The sequence below is a fragment of the Nymphaea colorata genome, chromosome 2 (assembly GCF_008831285.2).
Source record: "Nymphaea colorata isolate Beijing-Zhang1983 chromosome 2, ASM883128v2, whole genome shotgun sequence".
Classification (NCBI taxonomy): domain Eukaryota; kingdom Viridiplantae; phylum Streptophyta; class Magnoliopsida; order Nymphaeales; family Nymphaeaceae; genus Nymphaea; species Nymphaea colorata.
This window is the reverse complement of record NC_045139.1, coordinates 16,274,291-16,293,023: the sequence shown is the minus strand read 5'-3', so window position 1 is coordinate 16,293,023 and position 18,733 is coordinate 16,274,291. Positions and strand designations below refer to the sequence as shown.

Sequence of the window (18,733 nt, the reverse complement as noted above, 5' to 3'; positions counted from 1 at the left end):
AAACCATCTGTGGATACATGTGGTTGAACTATGAAGAGAGTAAAGAAAAAGGGTTAACGCCTTAGGGAGCAAAAGTACATGGCGTCCAGGTTACAAAAAGAATACAACAAAAGGACTTAAGGCAAGTGGGTCAAGAGGAACACTCGACCAAAAAATCTTTCACAGGTTGAATTATTGATCCACAAAGCGAATTCATTGTGAGATATTTTTTCTCATGTTGTCAGTTTGCAGAAGGCATCCCTCTCATTATGTGTCCACCATAAAGCATGGCGATGTATGAAATGCATGCATAGATGCATAACCTTGATATATGTGCACATTTTCTTGTTGGGCCCCTTTCACGACGCCAAGCATAGGAAGGTGCCAACTTTTATCCAATCTGGCTAGCCTATCTATGATGTATATCACAACATACTTTAAATCAAATCATTTCGACTAAAATGTTCTGATTTTACTCCGCATTTGGTATGATTTGACCTGTCACTTTTGACTTCATAGGAAACGCCACATTTACGTATAAAAAAATTGACTAATTTAATCAATGTCTTCACACGTTAAACAAGTTATTCAATTCGCTTACTAAGTCTAATCAAAGTTAAACAACTCAAAACAACCGTGTCCGTCTTCCTTCACATAAAAATTAAAATATTAACTGTCGAGTAGATGTTAAGATTGCAAAAGTTATGCTCGATCGTCTGAATCTAGCCTCTCTCCCGAAAAGATAATCAGGAGAGAGAGACCTCAAAGATTTGAAGATTACAATCCTTTACTGAGTGAGCCAGTTACAAAATTTGAAGATTACAATCTTTTACTGAGTGAGCCAATCAATACAATGTAATCATTCAAAGTTTGTCACTTGTGAAGCATCTATTCAAAGTCGTACATTGAATTATATGTAGCAACCTGCGATCTAGATGTCAAAGTGTTCATAGTCATTGATCATGTTTAAAATTCGATGGAGCCAAAACTCTCCTTCATCGCCCTCTTGCTTAATGATTTACGATGGGGAGCACTGTGGGAACGCAGATGCAGTGCAGCAACGGTAGAGTGGGGATCGAGGAGAACATATATCTCCAATAGAAAAGGAGCAGAGAGTTCATGATCACTGGCTCTTTGGATTCGTACAATAGCAGCAGGATAACGCGTGGAATTGGAAATTCGAGCGCAGGTGAAGAGTACAGTTGGTATCTAGGTTGGACGGGAGAATGAGGTAAACGATGGCGTGTGAGTTGACTACAAGTGGCAGAAAAACAGATAAGCCGCCCTTTGAACGACAACAATCAAGTGGGACGATCACGTCGTTTCTTCTCAGTACAGATGATTCTAAACGCGGTCTCAGATTGCAGTGTCTCATGAACCCCACGATTCAAATTTTTTAATATATGATTTGTTAAGAGGGTATATATATGTATATAATGGAAACCGAATGAGTTTGATTTCAAGAAGATTAAACGGTGGAGATCAAACTGTAAAAACAAAAAAAGAAACGAAGCTGTATTTAAAGAGATAAAAATACCCTCCAAAAAGAAGGTAAAATATCTTGATTTGTTTTTTCTGGCTCTTTGTTTCTATGTTTTTTCCAACTTAAAAGATCGGCGGCTCATATGAGAATGGCATCCATCAAAAAAATCTAGTTTAGTGCTGATACGACCATTTCAGTCAATATTTTATGTTTTACGCAAATGCAAACGAGTGAATGAATAAAAGAAGCAAGTTTTAAGATGTTGAGGTCATAAAATTCTCATTTGCACATTCAAAAATCGTGTTGCTTCTTTTTTACTAATGTTTTAAACTTGTACGTTTGAATTGTGGACCATTATATGGACATGATAAAATTCCAACAAACATGAATAGTAACTCACAAATTTTACACGGGGCCCCCATGGACCACCTAAAATCTAATAATACTAACGTTTACAATTACAATAGCAAAATGGCCCTCTCCACCTTCTAAAATTTGGATGGATTAAAACGTGAATGCACCTTCCTAAAAAAACTATTTTGGCGTGGCCACCGGCCAATATTTATTCACAGTGTCTGAATTTACATTTTGATCTAAACATCAACCAGGGCCATTCGTTCTGCTAGTTGAGGTGAAACCCCAATTATATGTTCCGATCCATACAAGCAAACAACCAGGCATGCCAAGAATAGTAGTACTGCACCGTCGTTTTCGATGTCGAGAACGTGAACGTGAAGTTTTTTTCCATCCGAATTCAAAGGTTTGAGGAACTTTTCTTAAGATCATAGTGCGTCACCATGTTAATTTTGAGAAAATTTCATTTCAGTGTGATATTTAACGATTACCAAATACCCGTACGATATTTCACTTTTTTTTCTATGAAGATTCTGATTTTTTTTTTTTTACTTTCCCTCGGTACAATCAAATTGAACAAGAAACAACGGTAACCCCTTTTTTTTTGAGGAAAAAAAAAATCAATTTGGAATAACAAAATTAGAAGGCGGCATAAGTGTTTAATAGCAAAAATAAGGTCCTACATCAGAAAACAAATATGGTGCTGGAGTTATGGGTGAAAATTAAAATGGTTCCTTGAATGAAGGTTTATCTTTCAACTATACCCAAGGTATTACAATGGGGTGGTAAGGTGGCTCACATTCATAGGTTTTGAGGTCTAAATCTCTTGATCACTGTCATGCTCTGGTGTGTTGCTCATTTGTAAGGTAAACGGTAACAAACTTGACACATGAGTTGAAAAATGTACTATAAGTCCACTCAAACTCTAAAGCAAGACAGAACCTTGGAGGTACGAAGACAAGACCTTAGGGTTTTATCGGATTCCCCTAAGGACTCAACAACTCTGAATCAAGTTTTGACTCTCTCATTGTCCAAGACTTCATGAAGTTAAAGGACATGAGTTAAGTTCTCTTCATTGTGCCTAATCAAGTTTGAGCTCTGTTTCTTTAAAATGAAGGAGAGATCTATATTTGCCAACAAACATGATAAGGCATCTCGTTCTTGAGCTCCCATCGTTCAGACTGATGAGCTCATAGTGATTTCCTAATCGGTTTCACATTTGATGAAACTTAATCTCGCTAGATTCGTTTGGATCAAACCCGACAAAGTGATCGGTCCCTTCCCTAGCAAGGGCTGGACTGCTAGGTTGTCTTGGTGCGATTCAAAAGGACAAACCTGTGACATCCAGTTGGTAATGAAGAGCACAAAGAAAGTATGAACTTTATAGTTTAATAGAAAAAACAGTGTCTATGAGTATTGCCAATATTGGCTTGAAGCCTTATCTTTCTGCCAAGTGATAATGACTAATGAGGCAGACCAGATCAGCCCGAATTAGCACTTTTAGAATCATTTTTTTACTTTAGCAATTAATCTTACGAAAACTTCATCCGATCAGCTTGAATTGGCAGCGCTTTTAAAATAATTTTCTACTTTTAACAATCAATTTTTACGGCGACTACATTCCACTGCCTTTGACAAACCAGCCGGCATGGGTATAATCGTGAACGCATGCAGAATGAACCCGTCTCCGTCGATGCTGAAGTATTTCACCACTTGATTTATAAAATAATGCGCTCTGCCAAAAGAAAGGCAAAGGATTCGATCTCAAAATTTGTCAGCTGGAAGCATGAACATGGAGATGGAGTAGATAAGGTCGCTGATATTTTTCCATATTAATTGACAAATCTAGGTTGTCTGGACATTGCTCTTACGAACGCCGGCATTACTCTTGAACTTCACTCCCCACCACCAAGTCCAAGGCCTCGCCAACAGTGTGAGAGAGGGAGATCTTTATATTATACTTTCGGCTCCCCCAAAGGGTTGGCACTTACTCGTCACCAAAAGGCAAAAAAATGTTTCAAAGAAATGATGATCAAGCTACAATGCCTGTCTATATATATATATATATATGACTTTGCACGTGCCACCATTCAATCTGACATATAAGTTGACTTAGAATCCGTCTACAGATTGTTCGTATTTACTCAGTCATCAGTACATATTTCATGAGTACGTTGTTCTTATGTACTGAGTCTACGTACTGTTTTTATCTACTCAGTCGTCGGTCTACATGATGAGTTCAACCAATCTCATTTTCAGACTGGTTCTTTCACTCTCTTTCACTCCCTCACCTTTTTCTTTTCTTTTTCTTTTTGTCCTTCGACGACCATTCTCTCCACCCTTCTTTCTAGTGGGGGATTCTCTTTATTGAAAAGCATGAAAGAATACAAACAAAACCGAAGAAAAGGTTGTATACTATTTACAAACACAAGGATCTATAACCAGTCTACATCCTGCGTAGTAGACGATCATGTCCTTGGAAAGCATACCATGTCGAATGCTCACTTTCTCAGTCTTGAATCATGGTCCAGAAAAGGAAAATATCAGAGCGTTAGCTTTCTATTGCTCATTGTTAGCTTTCAGAGTGATCTCATGAACTGAGTTGGAGACCATTTCAATTAACTTCCGCAGAACACGGGACTCAAGAAAATATAATCATCCATGTTCAAATAGGCTGCAGAGTCCTGCCATAGCACTCCTGCCCCAGAAAACAATCTGTTCACAATCCCTGAGGCAATTTCAGTAGTCGAACCACACGGTCGTGTTCTACCTGACGTAGAGTGCAGAAAATTCTTGAGTGATGCCACAATTCAATGGCATCCTTGACCTGCTCGGACCGGTTCTGATGTACCGACAATAGGGAAACAACATGTCCACCAAACCCTCTCTGGCAAGTCTAAGAGCCTCTATGAGCATCCTCGCCAAGTTAAAATTCATAAATCCGACTCAAACTAAGACTGGATCAACTTTTCCTCATACATAGATACATTCATATATATAATGTACATTTGTGTTTGTGTGGAAGTGAATGTGAAAAATATTATACAATATAAGCGTTGCTGTTAATGAACGCAGCATGGCCACTGCTGTAGTCTGCGAAGGCCAATGGAACAATGTAAATGAAGTTGGGTAACAGATCGCTTGGATGTATTGAGGCCCATTTCTGCATTGCATTTGAGTCGATGATGGAGACTTGGGTTTACCTCTGATTCCAATTGGCTTTCTAGTTTCATGTATTCCGCCTGCCAAACACGAAAACCTAATTTTTCCTCACAACGCAGACTTTAGACCTTTGACATATATCAACAAAATTCAAAAACCTGTAGCGCTTCTTTAGAATTAGAGCCACCCGTGCTTCTTTGTCAACGCTTTTACAGGAAGGGTGCTAGAGTTAGGCTCACGCCCATCAACACCTTCCAATGAACTCCGGCAGGTGGGCTTCCAACTTTTTGACTTGAACTTTAAAATCTCTTGAGGTACAACCCTACTGACGCAATATTTTGAAGTCAACGAAAATGCAAGAGATAATAAAATTAAGGATCTTGCCGAAATCTGAAGGCTGCTTACCTTATTGGCTGGTAAACGAATAGAAGCAGCTTTTCTTCTTAAGCTTTGGTCTGATTAGTCAAGAAGCCCGTACATGATTAGCTCATTGAGAAAGCAAAGCCTAAGATCGCATTATTTACCATAGACATAATGATATTTACAACTTTAAAACTCTTTTTCTCAATCCTACATGTTTTTCCCCCTCACGACGCAATCCCACTAATATCGATGTGCAACAGATCGGGTATCTGATGGGAATGTTGGGTATTCGATTGGTGATGAATAAACTGAGTACTCGATTCCTGATGAACTGAGTTTAGACTGAATATATATATATATATATATATTATCTTTCTGCATTGCTTCTCTTTCTTGATATATAATCTTTGCAAATGACATTAACAATCAGCTCACTTAATAAAAAACTCTTTATGTGTCACCGACGACACCAAAAACTCGACATCCCTAAAGGTTCTTAAAATATTAAAAATTTTAAATGTGAGTAAACATCAAACTATATACCCGATGGGTATAAAATTGACAGTTAAGTCTACCCGATAACTATGCGAGCTGTAGACAAGGGCTTTGAGCCAACCCAAGTCTGACTTTGTTAGGTTTTGAGTTAACCAACCCTGACCTGATGCCCAACTTTACCCATAAAGATCCGAGGGACGAAAGTGGAGATATTTTCAGGAAAGTGGCGATGCCCGTGAAAAACGGACTTCAGCTTGCTTTGTTCGGTGATGCCACGTTCGCTCTTGTTATTCAATAACTTGGCCTATGTTTTTGCCAGCCAGAGAAGGATGAAACTCAGCGACACCAACGCCAACCAACAACAAAACGAGACAGCAGGCACGACAGGCAACCACTAACCATCGCCCGATTGGCCTTACGCCACCGACGCAAAGCGTTACCGTGTGTATCGGTGCGCCCCTCTTGCTTCCGTAAAACCTCGGCGATCGACGTTCTTACCAGCAGTCCGTCGGTCAAAAAGTGACGAGCATAGATTCAAAAAGTACATAAGCAAAATAAACCAGTAACTGTGTGCACGTTTGTCTGTGTGTGCAGGTGCATGCACAAGCTCAGGCATGCCAATATCAGAAGTTCTAATTCAACCAAGCAAGGAAAGCACTACTGAGGGAGAGGAATGGAATGAGAGATAGGCGACGACAGAATCATAATGCTCCCATAAGTAAAACATTTACAGGAAATGTATATACATCACCCAGTTCTACGGCTTATTCCCATGGAGTATGAATGCAAAATAGCCCAATACTGAACCATCGTCTTATTAATCCCCCAAAGAGATTATGACAAATAGCACGAAACAACTACAACAGCCTCCCTCACTATTCTATCCCTTCCGTTCTTTTATACATTTGGGCAATGCCTGCCCATCACCTCTGCGCCGAAGTCTGAGGCATTGGGTATGCCATCGGAGCAAGGTTCATCGGAGCACCTGGTACCATGCCACCGGGGACTGGCGCACGAACTCCATACGCCATATGCCCAGGAGAAGGTAGACTTACCGGTGTTCCTACAGCAGAGACAAGCGGCCCACCAATGGGCTGACCAATAGGAGTCCCATATACACCAACACCTGGAGCACCAGGCAACTGACTGGCTGCCTTGGCAGGTTTTCCAGCTGATACAGCAGCTCCATTCGTCTGTCCTGTAATAGGACCTTGAGCTGCCTGCATGTCGCCATTGCTGACGCTGGTGATATCGTGAATGCTTGATCGCCTTCTGTCTTTGTTAATTGAATTGAGGCGAATAAAGTACTTTTGTGCATGACTAGCCACCTGGGTAGGTGTCCTCGAGATCACAAAGTTCCTTGAGATGCTACGCCAGTCACCTTTTCCATACTTCTCTAAACCAAGTAAAAACAACCTGAACACGACAAAATAAGCGTGCGTGCGGAGTATGAGAAATCAGTTCCAGCATCGGAAAAAAAAAAAGTTGCTTGTTTTCCAGCAAAAGTGGAATAATTATCAATAAACACTCGATCAAAATCCACGTCAAGAAGCAAAACAGAGGGCTAACACTGAAATTAAGTTGGTTCACTTGCATTCTGGATAAAGTTTGGCGTGCATAAGAGAAATCACGATTGAATTTACATTCTACAAGACGCATTTTTTTCTAGGATCACCAACAACAAGTATTTGTTTACCAATTTTGCTACTCCCCTTTTTCCTCTTGATGGGTAAGAAACAACTTGATGCAAACTGGACGCCATCATGATGTTTCTATTCTATTAAAAAAAATTATAAAAAAAGCTCAGGAACAAATCTCCACGTTAATTGCATACATTGCAAACAGTGCACCCAAGCCAGCACATACCGAGCCAAAATCAAACATGAAAGTTATGAATGCAGAGACGGGGCAAGGCAACGGAGAAACAACTTCACTATCAAACCATGTAAATTGAGTAGCGAATATATGGGTTTCACCTATTTAGTAAAATTATAAACAGGCATTATCTAGCATCTTAGGTGATCATGTCCTTTTAACCTTTTTTGGGGGGTAAGGGAAGGTGGGGGTGGAGGAGGAAGAGAGAAAGGAGGGAAGAGCGCATATAAACATAGGTCAGATTTGCTTGCCTCATTCTGACCATATAATTAACATTTTCTTTTGGGCAGGACCCCCTGATAGAAGCTCGTATTATAATCCTTCATTAAAAGATGAAAAAACAGTCTTTTAGGAATCACAATCAGAATCAAGTGACAGAGAGCGAATGGAGTCTACTGAAGGGAGTTACTGGAGAGACGAGAGATGAAAGTAGTAGTATAGGAAACACAAAGGACTTAAGAAAGCTAAGTCGTTTCTGTTCACAATAAGAAAGGACACCATTCACCTCTACTAATATGATGAGAGCATTAAGATGCTTTTCACCTTGACATGCAAGCTCGAAAATCTAAGTACAACCTAACTGCTTCGTCCATTGCCCTTATACTGGATTTACATCCTTTTGAGAGGGCTCAGAAGCTCCTGTCTAACCAACCTTGTGAAATTATCGCCTCTTCTTGCCATCTCATCATTCTCTGGTTCAATCAATATGATCTACCTATGTGAGCTCCTTATAAAACCAACGTAACCAGCTACCAGTCTCAGCCTCCACGTTTCACTTACGGACTTGATTTAAAAATTTTATCAATACTTCTAACTTCTTTTTGGCGCCACTTGTCCTTCATGCCCTATTTCAGATACCATGCTACCTGCATGTGTCTTCAATGCCGTGTGCTCAAAGGTAAGGTTTCACCACCTTCTGCAGGCACTCAAAAGGCAATTTCGGTCCATTTTATTTGGGGTACTCCGATTGGCCCAGAAGGCTAGTTGCACTTTTATAATCAAGCACTCTTGTATGGAAACTCACATGAGGTTACAATGTGCTTGCTGTTAGCAAACTAGCACAGACACAACAGCAGGTGCAAGAGTATCTAGTATTGGACAGAGAATAAAATTCTCGCATGTTGTGGATTGTTCCGGCATCAGCTCGTTGGATATGTCGGGTGACGTGAATTAGAGGTACAAAGGGACTTGGAAAGTGATGACCAGCAGTCGGTAATATCTCCCTTGTGGTGTGGAAGTTTAAGTTCACCCACCCTTTGTTTTGTTTTCCTGTTTCAGATGGACACACGTTTATACACACACACATACACACATGAAATGTGCCGTCCATGAACTACATCAACCGTCCAGCCCCGTAGAACTCTGTTTGCGGTTTTTCACAAATCCAACCATATGTAGATGGATTCTACATGATCAAAAAAGTCAATCAATTCTTAACCTTGTCAACTCACAAAAAATCCAGTCTAGTAATAAAAAAAATCATGACTTCTTTGTACCAACATTTTGGGGCATACTGTATCTACTGATGTAAATAAAATAACTAAAAAGCTAAAGTGGATATTTACACACATGATCTGCTGACCAAGGGCCCCTCTATTATCCCAATGTCAATAAGTTTCGATGGATCAAGTTCTCACACAAAATCTCCAAAATGAAGATGGAGCCGGTAGAAAAGGACTAGCACCAGCCTGCTATACCTGAATATCTATTTACAAACAACTAAGAATGAACTAAGAGTAGGTGTCACATGGGTACGGGTACAGTTTGGGTATGGGTACGAACACGACAACTTTAACAATGTAGGTACGGGGTACGGCAGGATATATGTATCTATATATGCAAAATAACACAAAAAATCAAAATGAAAGCAACATTTTAGTAAACAAGTGATATAAATAAAAAACATTAGTATGTTACTATGTTAATGAATAATAACTTTAAGTAGAATGAAAAGTAAGGTGAAAAAAATTAAATCAAACTTAAAATTAAGCAATTTGAATCTAAAGGTACCCGAGAGTGTCCAAGTACCCATTTTGCGTACGGGTACAGCAACACGAGTACGAGTACGTGGACTTTACCCATGTGACTTAGATGTGAACCCAAATTCAGTATCACATACATAATAACAATAATAACAGTAGCAGCAACAACAAAAACATAATATCTCACATAGGCAATATAATTACAAGAGCATTGCAATTGGTTACTGAAGTATAGGAAGCCTTGTGCTTTTATGCTGCATATCAGCAGATGTGAAAATACATGCTAAAATGTGTTTGTCCATGTTCTCTGTTTCCTTGACAAAAAGGTGAGAAAATTGGCAAAGCAGAGAATCAACAATCGATTTAAAGAGGATCAGTGTTTTCTATAACAAGCCACCGCAGATATGGATGTGAAAACTAGATAAGTGGGAAAAAAAGCATATAGAATAAAAAAAATACATGTCTTTGGCCCCTTCAAGGATGGAACGATAATTTGCAAAGAAAAAGTATTAGCTTCAGCAAAATGGTCCATGTTGACTGTGACTCGTAGACAACAAAGAAGATTATTAAAGAATTCCAGATGCGAAGCTCAGAAGCTAAAATATTCGCAGTTCCACTACGAAGTACTTGACAAAGTTTCTCCGAGCAAGTCCCATACTTCGTCTTCCTTAAGAACATAAAAGCCATTAATGACAAGGCTAATTTTCCTTTCCAGGAGATAGAAACTGTGAGGAAAAAGATGGTGGAATTGGGCTGCTACTTTACAGTGTTCTAAGAGCCGCCACACACCATAATAATGATATAACTCCCAAATTCAAGAGTCATACATGGCAAAAACTAAACTAAAATCCTCATCCCATGGGTTTTATGAAGTAATTACAGCAAATCCCAAAATTAGGCCACTACTCAACAATATAGTTATTTACCCATTACTCAACGCTACACGATTCGCGTATGGGAATAAAACATAGCTGGTAAAATGTGGACCTCCCCATGTTTTTCACATGAGGGACTCACCTTCAATTGTAACATCTAACGGAACATATCTGTTGCGGCCTAAGTATTACTTAAAGATTTACCAGACTCAATGGTAAGAAGCAAATACGAAGAGATAGAAAACTAAAACTGGTTTCACACATTACAGGTGTGCTAAAAGTCAAACGCATGCATGTACATGATTAGACATCCAGAGCTTCCCTAAAGGATTGGCCAACTCTACAACCAACAGGTACAACTGACCAAATCTAGTATCAAGTATCAGGTGCTCAAGGGTCTACAATCACCCTTTCGCACAAGCGAGCAAGAATCTCTGTTCAGAGATGCACTTTCAGAAGCTCTGTTCAGAGTTGAACCTGAATATCAATGTTGTTATTCACCCCAATAATAGCATGACCAGCATATGTCATCACTGAAGATGAAAAGGAAACCAACTAGGTGGAAGAAAAATCTCAATCCTAATCCATTCACGTAGAACAAAATTAACCAGAGACCAAATTCGTGTCGTCCTGAAGCAGAATCATCGAAGAAATAAGAAAGATGTTGACTATGAAAGAACACCGTAAAAAGATGTCTTCACCACCACTACTACCAACGATACACGAGGATATAGAACCTGGAAAATGACCAAAGTTGCTGTCCTTAACTTAGACAAATTACAAATGATTTCAAAATGAATTTTAGAAGATAATATTTACAGCGGAAACATCCAACACTTGAAATCACAAAATACCAAGTGACCAAACAAACAGAAATTCTCTCAACGGCAGCTAGACCGTACATGGAACCATTTCTGCACATGGTGAGTATCCAGCAGAAAATGAAAAGTAAGCATTTGGAACTCAAGTACTGGTAGTTTTACCAGTATGACTAAAGTTGCCAGCTTCCAGTTCCACCAAGAAATAGATTTATGTAAAAGCTAGAATAAAGAGCCATGGAGATTTTTCATTGGATACCAGCACGCAAATCGAGTAGTAGCGAAGAAATTTAAGGCGGCAGAAGAATACCTATGCTCTTCCTCTGTCCAAGCTATCCCTTTGCGTCGTTCCTGGTCCGACCGGGACCCAGTCTTTCCACCAAGGCTGGACTCTGAGCTCTGCACGGCGCCAAAATGAGCGCTTTTCCTTCCACCTCCACTCTCGGCAGATGCATCCCCAAACGCATCGGAAGAAGAGGATGAGGCGTAGCTGGGAAGGGGCACCCTCCCGGATTCAATCCCATCGATGTCCTCCACAAGGACGTCGTAGTGGCGCTTCACCTCCACCGCGCTCTTCCCGGCCACCGATGAAGCAATTCGCTCCCACCTGTCGCTCGAATCTTCCGGATGAGTCGCAAGCGCATTCTCGAACGCCTTCTCCTGCTCCCTGCTCCACTCGGAACCGTCCACCGTTTCCGCCACCGAATTCCCCCCCAATCGGTTGTCATCTAGTCCCTCGTCCAAATTCCGACCGGGACAGCACTTCCCCGTTTCTCCCTCACTTAGACGAGAGAACCTCCCAAAAATGAAAACCGACCTACCCAGAAAGAAATCCTAAAAGGTAAACGAGCTAGAAAAATATAAATCCCGAGTCCGATTACTGAAACCCGATGGAAACAGATGGTAAAGGACAAAACAGCTATCAGAAATTCTTGCAGATCCAACGGCACAGAATCGGTCGGAAAGCAAATAATTTCACAACCGGCAGAGAGACAGATATGTCAGCCAGAAAAAGAGGGTAAGAAAGAGGAGAGCAGGAAAGGGGGTGGAAAAATTAAACGCAGACACGCAAAGGGAGAATATCCGTGACCCAGCACCCCAGAAATTCCGTCTACCTTGACGAAAGAACACGAATTATGAACAGGGAAATGGGTTTTCTCGCACGGGAAATTGGAAGAAGACCATCGAACAAGGGAAGCACAAAACAAAGAGAACACATGAAAAGAAACGAAAAGAGAGACAGAGGGGAAACAAGGGAGGGAAGAGAGGAAGAAATTAGGAAGATGAAGTCATGAGAGGAAGGGAGACAGCGAAGACACACTGTATCTACTGACCATTTTTAAACCCTAGACAGACGCGGTAAATAGAAATGGAAAAAAAAAAGCCAAAGAGGAAAGGACGGCAACGGCAATAAAAGGAAAAGAACTTTTTATCCAGCGCCGGCAGACGCAGCACACGGCGGTTGGAAATAAGCAGTCAAAAATAATAAGAAAAAAACATCAACAAGGAAAGAGATATTGAAGATAAAAAGCGTCCGGGTTTTGTTTGGGGTGAATCTTATTTTTTACCAGGCTCAGGTGAAAGTATCGAAGTAAATTGATGCGATTTATCGGTAGATTCACTCCTTAAATGGATTTGCTTTCCCTTGATGAACTAAAAATGAGCATTTACTTATTTGTCTGTTCAGTAATAATCATAAGAAAGTCAGTTTAAAAACATAGGAGTTTAAGATGACGAATTTCATATGGTTAAAAATTAAAAATTTATTGTTAAAAAAGTTTTCTTGTGATAAAGTATTGTTTATAATGTTTTAAATAATGAGTATAATTTTGTTACAATACGGCACAATGTCTGGCATCTTATTGATTTGAAACTAAATTAAATTCTTAATAAACATAAGAAACTGAAAAGAGAGACAAATAAAAGAGTGGATGTTGTTGATTTTTTTACCAAACGAACTTTTGAGCTTGTCTAACTTTGTTGTCCTCATTAAGAATTCAGTTTATTAAAAATAAATCCAAATATCATATTGTCTTTTAGAAAAACTCAAATCAGTCCCTTTAATTTGTCCTGCTTTCCAGTGGTTTTCTCACTCTCAAGCATTATGAGTGATATCTTATGTAAATTTAATTATATATAGAGATAAATGAAAACTGTTTAAAAGTATACAACTTTAAAAGAATTAATATGTACATTAAATAGATTAATTGGAGTTTATACAGCTCAAAAATCAAATGGTTAACTTTTTTCCTCATAATATCTAATATATACTTCGAGTTTTCAAGATTTTCATAAGGTGATGTGACATTTTTGTTGCTTATTGTTAGTTTCACACATTTGCTTATTCTTTTCACAACCACCGATTTAAAAAATATCAAGACCTGATTGCTTTTGTCTATCTATATAGCATATAAATGTCTTAGCACTTTCATATATATACATATATATATAAATTGAATTGTGATTATGTGATGAGTATTTTTGTTATTTAATATTTGATTTTTTTTCTTTTTCATGTTTCCACGTATATATATATATAAAAGTTTTATTCTCTAAGAAACATTCATGAAAAGGCATACCTGGAATAACATGGTATCGGAAATATAACAGTTATTTATATTTTTCTCATCAAATTCTTATTGTCAAGAAGTTAATTAAAAAAGAAATAGAATATACATTTAAGAGTTTCAAATTTTAAATATTTGCATTATTATATTAACATCCCTGCAATGTTGGTTCATGGAGTTCGAACGAAACATGGAAAAAGCAAGGTCCAATTTTAGTCCACGCGCACTTAATGGCTGACAAGTGATAGGTACCCAAGTTTGCACTGTAGTGTTTCTTTCCCCCCCCCACCCCCGTCTCTCTCTTTCTCTTGAAAATTTTAATACGTTCGTCACAACACTAAACAAATATTGATAAGGGAATATTTTTATCTCTGCGCTTTAACCCAAGTTAAAAACACTAAAATGGAGAAATATATTATGAAAAAACCTACAAATTTTCACACAACTGATGAACAAAAGTTGTAAAATTGAGCTTCTTAAACAAATGGAATTACCATAAAAAAAAGGAAAGAAAACGAGAAGCATGTCCCTACATCTACAATTTCCTTTTCATCTCATGGGTTTATAGTTAGGAGCAAAGCCAGAAATTTTTCAAAAATTTGTTCTAATTAAAGTTTTTAAATTTTGACTATGGCCAAAATATCATTTTTTAAATTTTTTCATATAAAACAAGTGATATTTTTTAAAATGTACATATAAAATTTTTTTAAAAAAAAATTGAGGTGGAGCCAAGATCCAAGCGGCCCTGCCTTGGTTCCTCCCCTGTCCATAGTATTGACAAAATCAGTTTTACTCAAAGGTTTGTTCATGATCCCCTACATCTTTTTAAGACAGTGAAAATCCTCAAAAGGTGTAGCATAGCTGATTTGACTGTTCGTATGAAAGAGTTTGATCATCTGTTTGACTCTCATCGGCATTACTTTCACAAACAATAAACAGTGAGCGTGTGACACTCTAGTTGAGCGGAGTGTATAGTTTCTACCAAATAAAGTAGTTTTGGATCTTGGAGGCAAAAGCAAACGGATCAGACTCCTCAAACATCTGCCCCTATTAAGATAACAAGAAAACTGAAGGCTTTAAAATAGTAAAACTGAGACTTGGTTCAACATGATTTCATCATTTTTATCTTTGATTCTCATTTTTTTTCCAATAACGTTATAATTTCCAACATGAATATTAGCCATATGATTAATGATATTAATGATATAGACTTTTCACATTAAAAAGTCAGTATCAATTGGTAGAATAGATGGTGCTAGTTTGGAGGCCTTTTCTATGTGCCTCAGTCACATGGGGGGTGGCATCTTCCACCTCCAATTTATTGATTCCCTAAGGCACTTTGTAGTCGCAACTGGTCGGGTCCTAACAGAGGTCGACTAGGGATTATGGTTCCCCTTAAAATTAAATAATAAAAAAAAAGTTGCATGGAATTCCATGTAGCCATTTAGCCTTATATAAAAATTTAAAAAAATTATATGTCAGCCCACATTAAACTTTTGAAACTATAGTTGGGTCTCCCAAATGAAAAATTCATTGCTCTGCCTCTTTTGTTTAATTTTCGCCTTCCAAGGATATGCTTTCAAGATCTCACCCGAGATAGTAGAAGCAAACCAACTAGGTAGCGGAATTGTATAATGTTTAAAAAGTATAAAATAACAGGCCGAAAAGGATCTAAAATCTTCAAGGTTCGAGAACCATGGATTTAAGACTGGACCCTTTCCATTTGATCTTAAATCAGAACTCTTCTCAACGATATAAAGGACAAAAAAAAGGTTTCAACTCAGACCTAAGATCCTTTAGTTTGATGAACTATAGATTTTACGGTGGATCTTTTGCCACATCAGCATCAACATATTAGATAAGATCCACATCAAATCCATGGATCTTAATGTGAAGTAATCAAATGCTTACGGGGCATTTGTTTACTTTGGACCAGTGTTCACCTTGGATCCAAGGTGATCATTATGGATTTTAAATATGATGATTTGAGATCAGACTCGTTTCCGTCGGACCTCAAATATAAGGTTTTCACTACATTTTGAGAATATCGAATGTTCACGTTATATAAGGTGGTAGGGCGCGGCATCTAAGTTGAATGGTGCACTGTTGCTATCGCTGACACCAACGCAGCTCAGGACCCCAAAGACAGAAAGAATGAGGGGTCATTCTGGCCTCGCGTCGAGCGGTAGGATAAACCTCTCGCGCACCCAATGTTCACATTATAGTGGATATGAATCCAGTGTTTGGATGTCTATGGGCCCTAAATAAAAGGGATTTCATGTCAGCATTTTATTTAAGATTCAAGGCTATTAAACACCGGTTTAATGGTTTGTCTGGTTATGGAAAAAAAATAACGAAAAAAAAAAAGTAAATTCCTAATAATTCTAGCGTTTATTCATAAAATTGCATTCGTACTTGCACTTTAATAATAATTTCTACCATTAATAAAATAATCCTTTCTTCTATAACTTAAATACGTTTTCAAACTCCCAATTGATTATAAAACCTTCAAACTCTAGATGGGCAGTCAGAATCTAGGAAGAAGAGTACGAATTTGACACGATTCTTGGAGTTTGAATTCCATGCATAAATTCCCATTAGAACTCGTGTAGTTGATGCAATCTTCATGACCTCAAAGACCAGCTTGTACATCACCTTGTTTTGGACAGAAATTTAATTTTACTACTATGAGCGAAGCGTTACAATAGTTACTAATTAATATACTGTTCTATAAAATGTCCATATATACAGAGGATTATCTTTTCATATTGTTGGAAAGGAGAGGCTTACTCATGTATATAAGATCTTATTAAAAAGGTAGCTAGACAGACCATGATCGACCTTAATTGGAAGTGCTTAAATATATGTGACATCATTTATTTACTAGGAAACACACAATGAGCCATGCTTGCTAAGGGAAGCGCATTGCTTATTTAGCCATCAATTTTTGTGTGGCCCATTAATTATAGTACTGAAATTATTCATTTGTCATAATCGCACAATCCAAACCACTTTTTTGCGAAATAAACCATGCGAATCGTGCATGTAAGATTCATTCTTCAATCGTCTGAAAAAGATTGAAGAAAGCACATAAAATATATATGCTTTGAGCAGTTCCATTTTGCTGCTACCACCTAAACTCCTCTCTCCGTTTCTTTGTTCCTTCATGTTTACTGGCAGCACTTGGATTCTTGAGCCTCTATCAACTTTACATGTTTTCAAAAGGAAAGGAAACAAACAAAAGAGAGAGGGATGGGCAAAAGTGCAGTAATGGCAGCGACGGATGAGAATTGAGAGGAAGAAAGTGGCGGTTTGCGGCGGCGCCGGCGGCTATGGCGACAGCAAGTGGTGTGTAATGTGGGCTGATGAGAGAAGGGAGAAAGATGGCAGAGGTGAGAGAGCAGACGGGTTGCCAGCGCCGGTCGGACGGCACAAAAAACAGAGCAGCGGCAGCCAATTCGAACTTCCAGAGTCAGCAGGGAGAAACGCCCGTGGGTTCATGGCTGACTGTGCCTTCCACGTGAAAGAAGAGGGAGAGGCGGGTTGAGGTTTGTTTAATTAATCTTTTGGATAGGCACCTTTTCTAATTAATAAGGAAAGAAAAGGTGTTTCCCTGAAAATTATTTCAGTGAAAAAAAAAAAAGTTAAATAGCAAAAGAAGAAACAAGGCCCCATAGATGTCGGGCTCCGGCCGGCCGGGACCCTGGGCCGGCCATCAAGGCCCAGGTCTGACCCGGCTTGATCTTATTTTAATTAAAAAATGAATAAAGTATCCATAATTAAAATATAAATGTGATATTTATAATAAAAAAGAGATAAAAATATATTAAATATGATTAAAAGGAAGACCTAGTCTTGAACTTCAGAGCGGCTGTAAAATCCGTTTGGTGGACACCCAAAATGGCTTATACGAGGGACAGGAGATCGCGCCAAGCGCCGATTGCCTGCCCAATGATTGTCGAATTTGTCTCCAATCCTAACAACTCACACACGTCTTAAAATATCATTTTCCATTCATCTCGTCACACCATATTAAATGTCATTTAAGATTAAAAACGAAGCCCAAATTATTGGTTTTCTAGTTGTGTTTATTCTAACGGCTTGTTTGGTTGAAGGGAAAGGGAGGGATTGAACAATCACTCCTTTGTTTGGTTGGCTAATTAGAAAAGAGAAAAAGGAAGAAAGTGTGTTTGACTGCGATGGAAGGGAAAGGAAAAAGAGAGATTATTTAGTGTAAATGCAATCCCTCCCAAAACGAACATTGGGAAGGAAATGAAAGAAACGAAAGAAAAAAAGTCTTTTTATTCTCACACTATCCCTCTCATTTCTATACTTTCATTTCCTCTTTCCTTTTTATTCTTTTCCTTTCCCTTCCTTTCCCTCGCTTTCCCTCCAACCAAACAGGACGTAAAAGCTGAAAAAACATGAAGGCTGTTACGGCCACAGAAGGGTGTTTTAGTTAGAAAGAAAAAAGGTTTTGTTTAAACTTGATTTTAATCAGTTTTAAAACTTGGTTTGTAGTTATATATATATATATATATAATATGATTTAAGTAGGAAAGGGAAAGTGTGCGGGTTTAGAGGAGGAGGTGGAGGGGGAAGGGGCCAGATATTTAATAAGGTTGCAGATTTTTTTAACCAACTTGGCTCCATTATCTTCTTCCAGTTGTTGCAAGCTTGCAATTACTTGGGTGGTCCCCTGCCCCTCCAACCCCTATACCTATTCCCCTTCCTTCTCTTCCCCTACTACTATTTTGGCCTTTCGTTCTATGAGAGCGAT

General features: G+C 38.6%; 1 protein-coding gene across 1 annotated transcript; it reads right to left on the bottom strand.

The window, feature by feature from the left end:
- Positions 1 to 6,534: 6,534 nt before the first annotated feature.
- On the bottom strand, positions 6,535 to 13,977 carry LOC116247459 (transcription factor SRM1). Its single transcript, XM_031619640.2, has 3 exons — positions 13,966 to 13,977; positions 11,697 to 12,220; positions 6,535 to 7,252 (listed from the first exon to the last, which is right to left on the bottom strand). Exons 1-3 carry the CDS (start codon positions 13,975 to 13,977, stop codon positions 6,760 to 6,762), a joined length of 1,029 nt encoding a protein of 342 aa, XP_031475500.1. The 3' UTR covers positions 6,535 to 6,759.
- Between the last annotated feature and the right edge of the window lie 4,756 nt (positions 13,978 to 18,733).

Bases quoted from the DNA above. Each gene is read 5' to 3' on its own strand.
- LOC116247459 (XM_031619640.2), bottom strand. The intron at 7,253-11,696 runs GTATTCTTCTGC...TGTCGTGTTCAG, and splicing joins TGGACAGAGGAAGAGCATAG to GTTGTTTTTACTTGGTTTAG.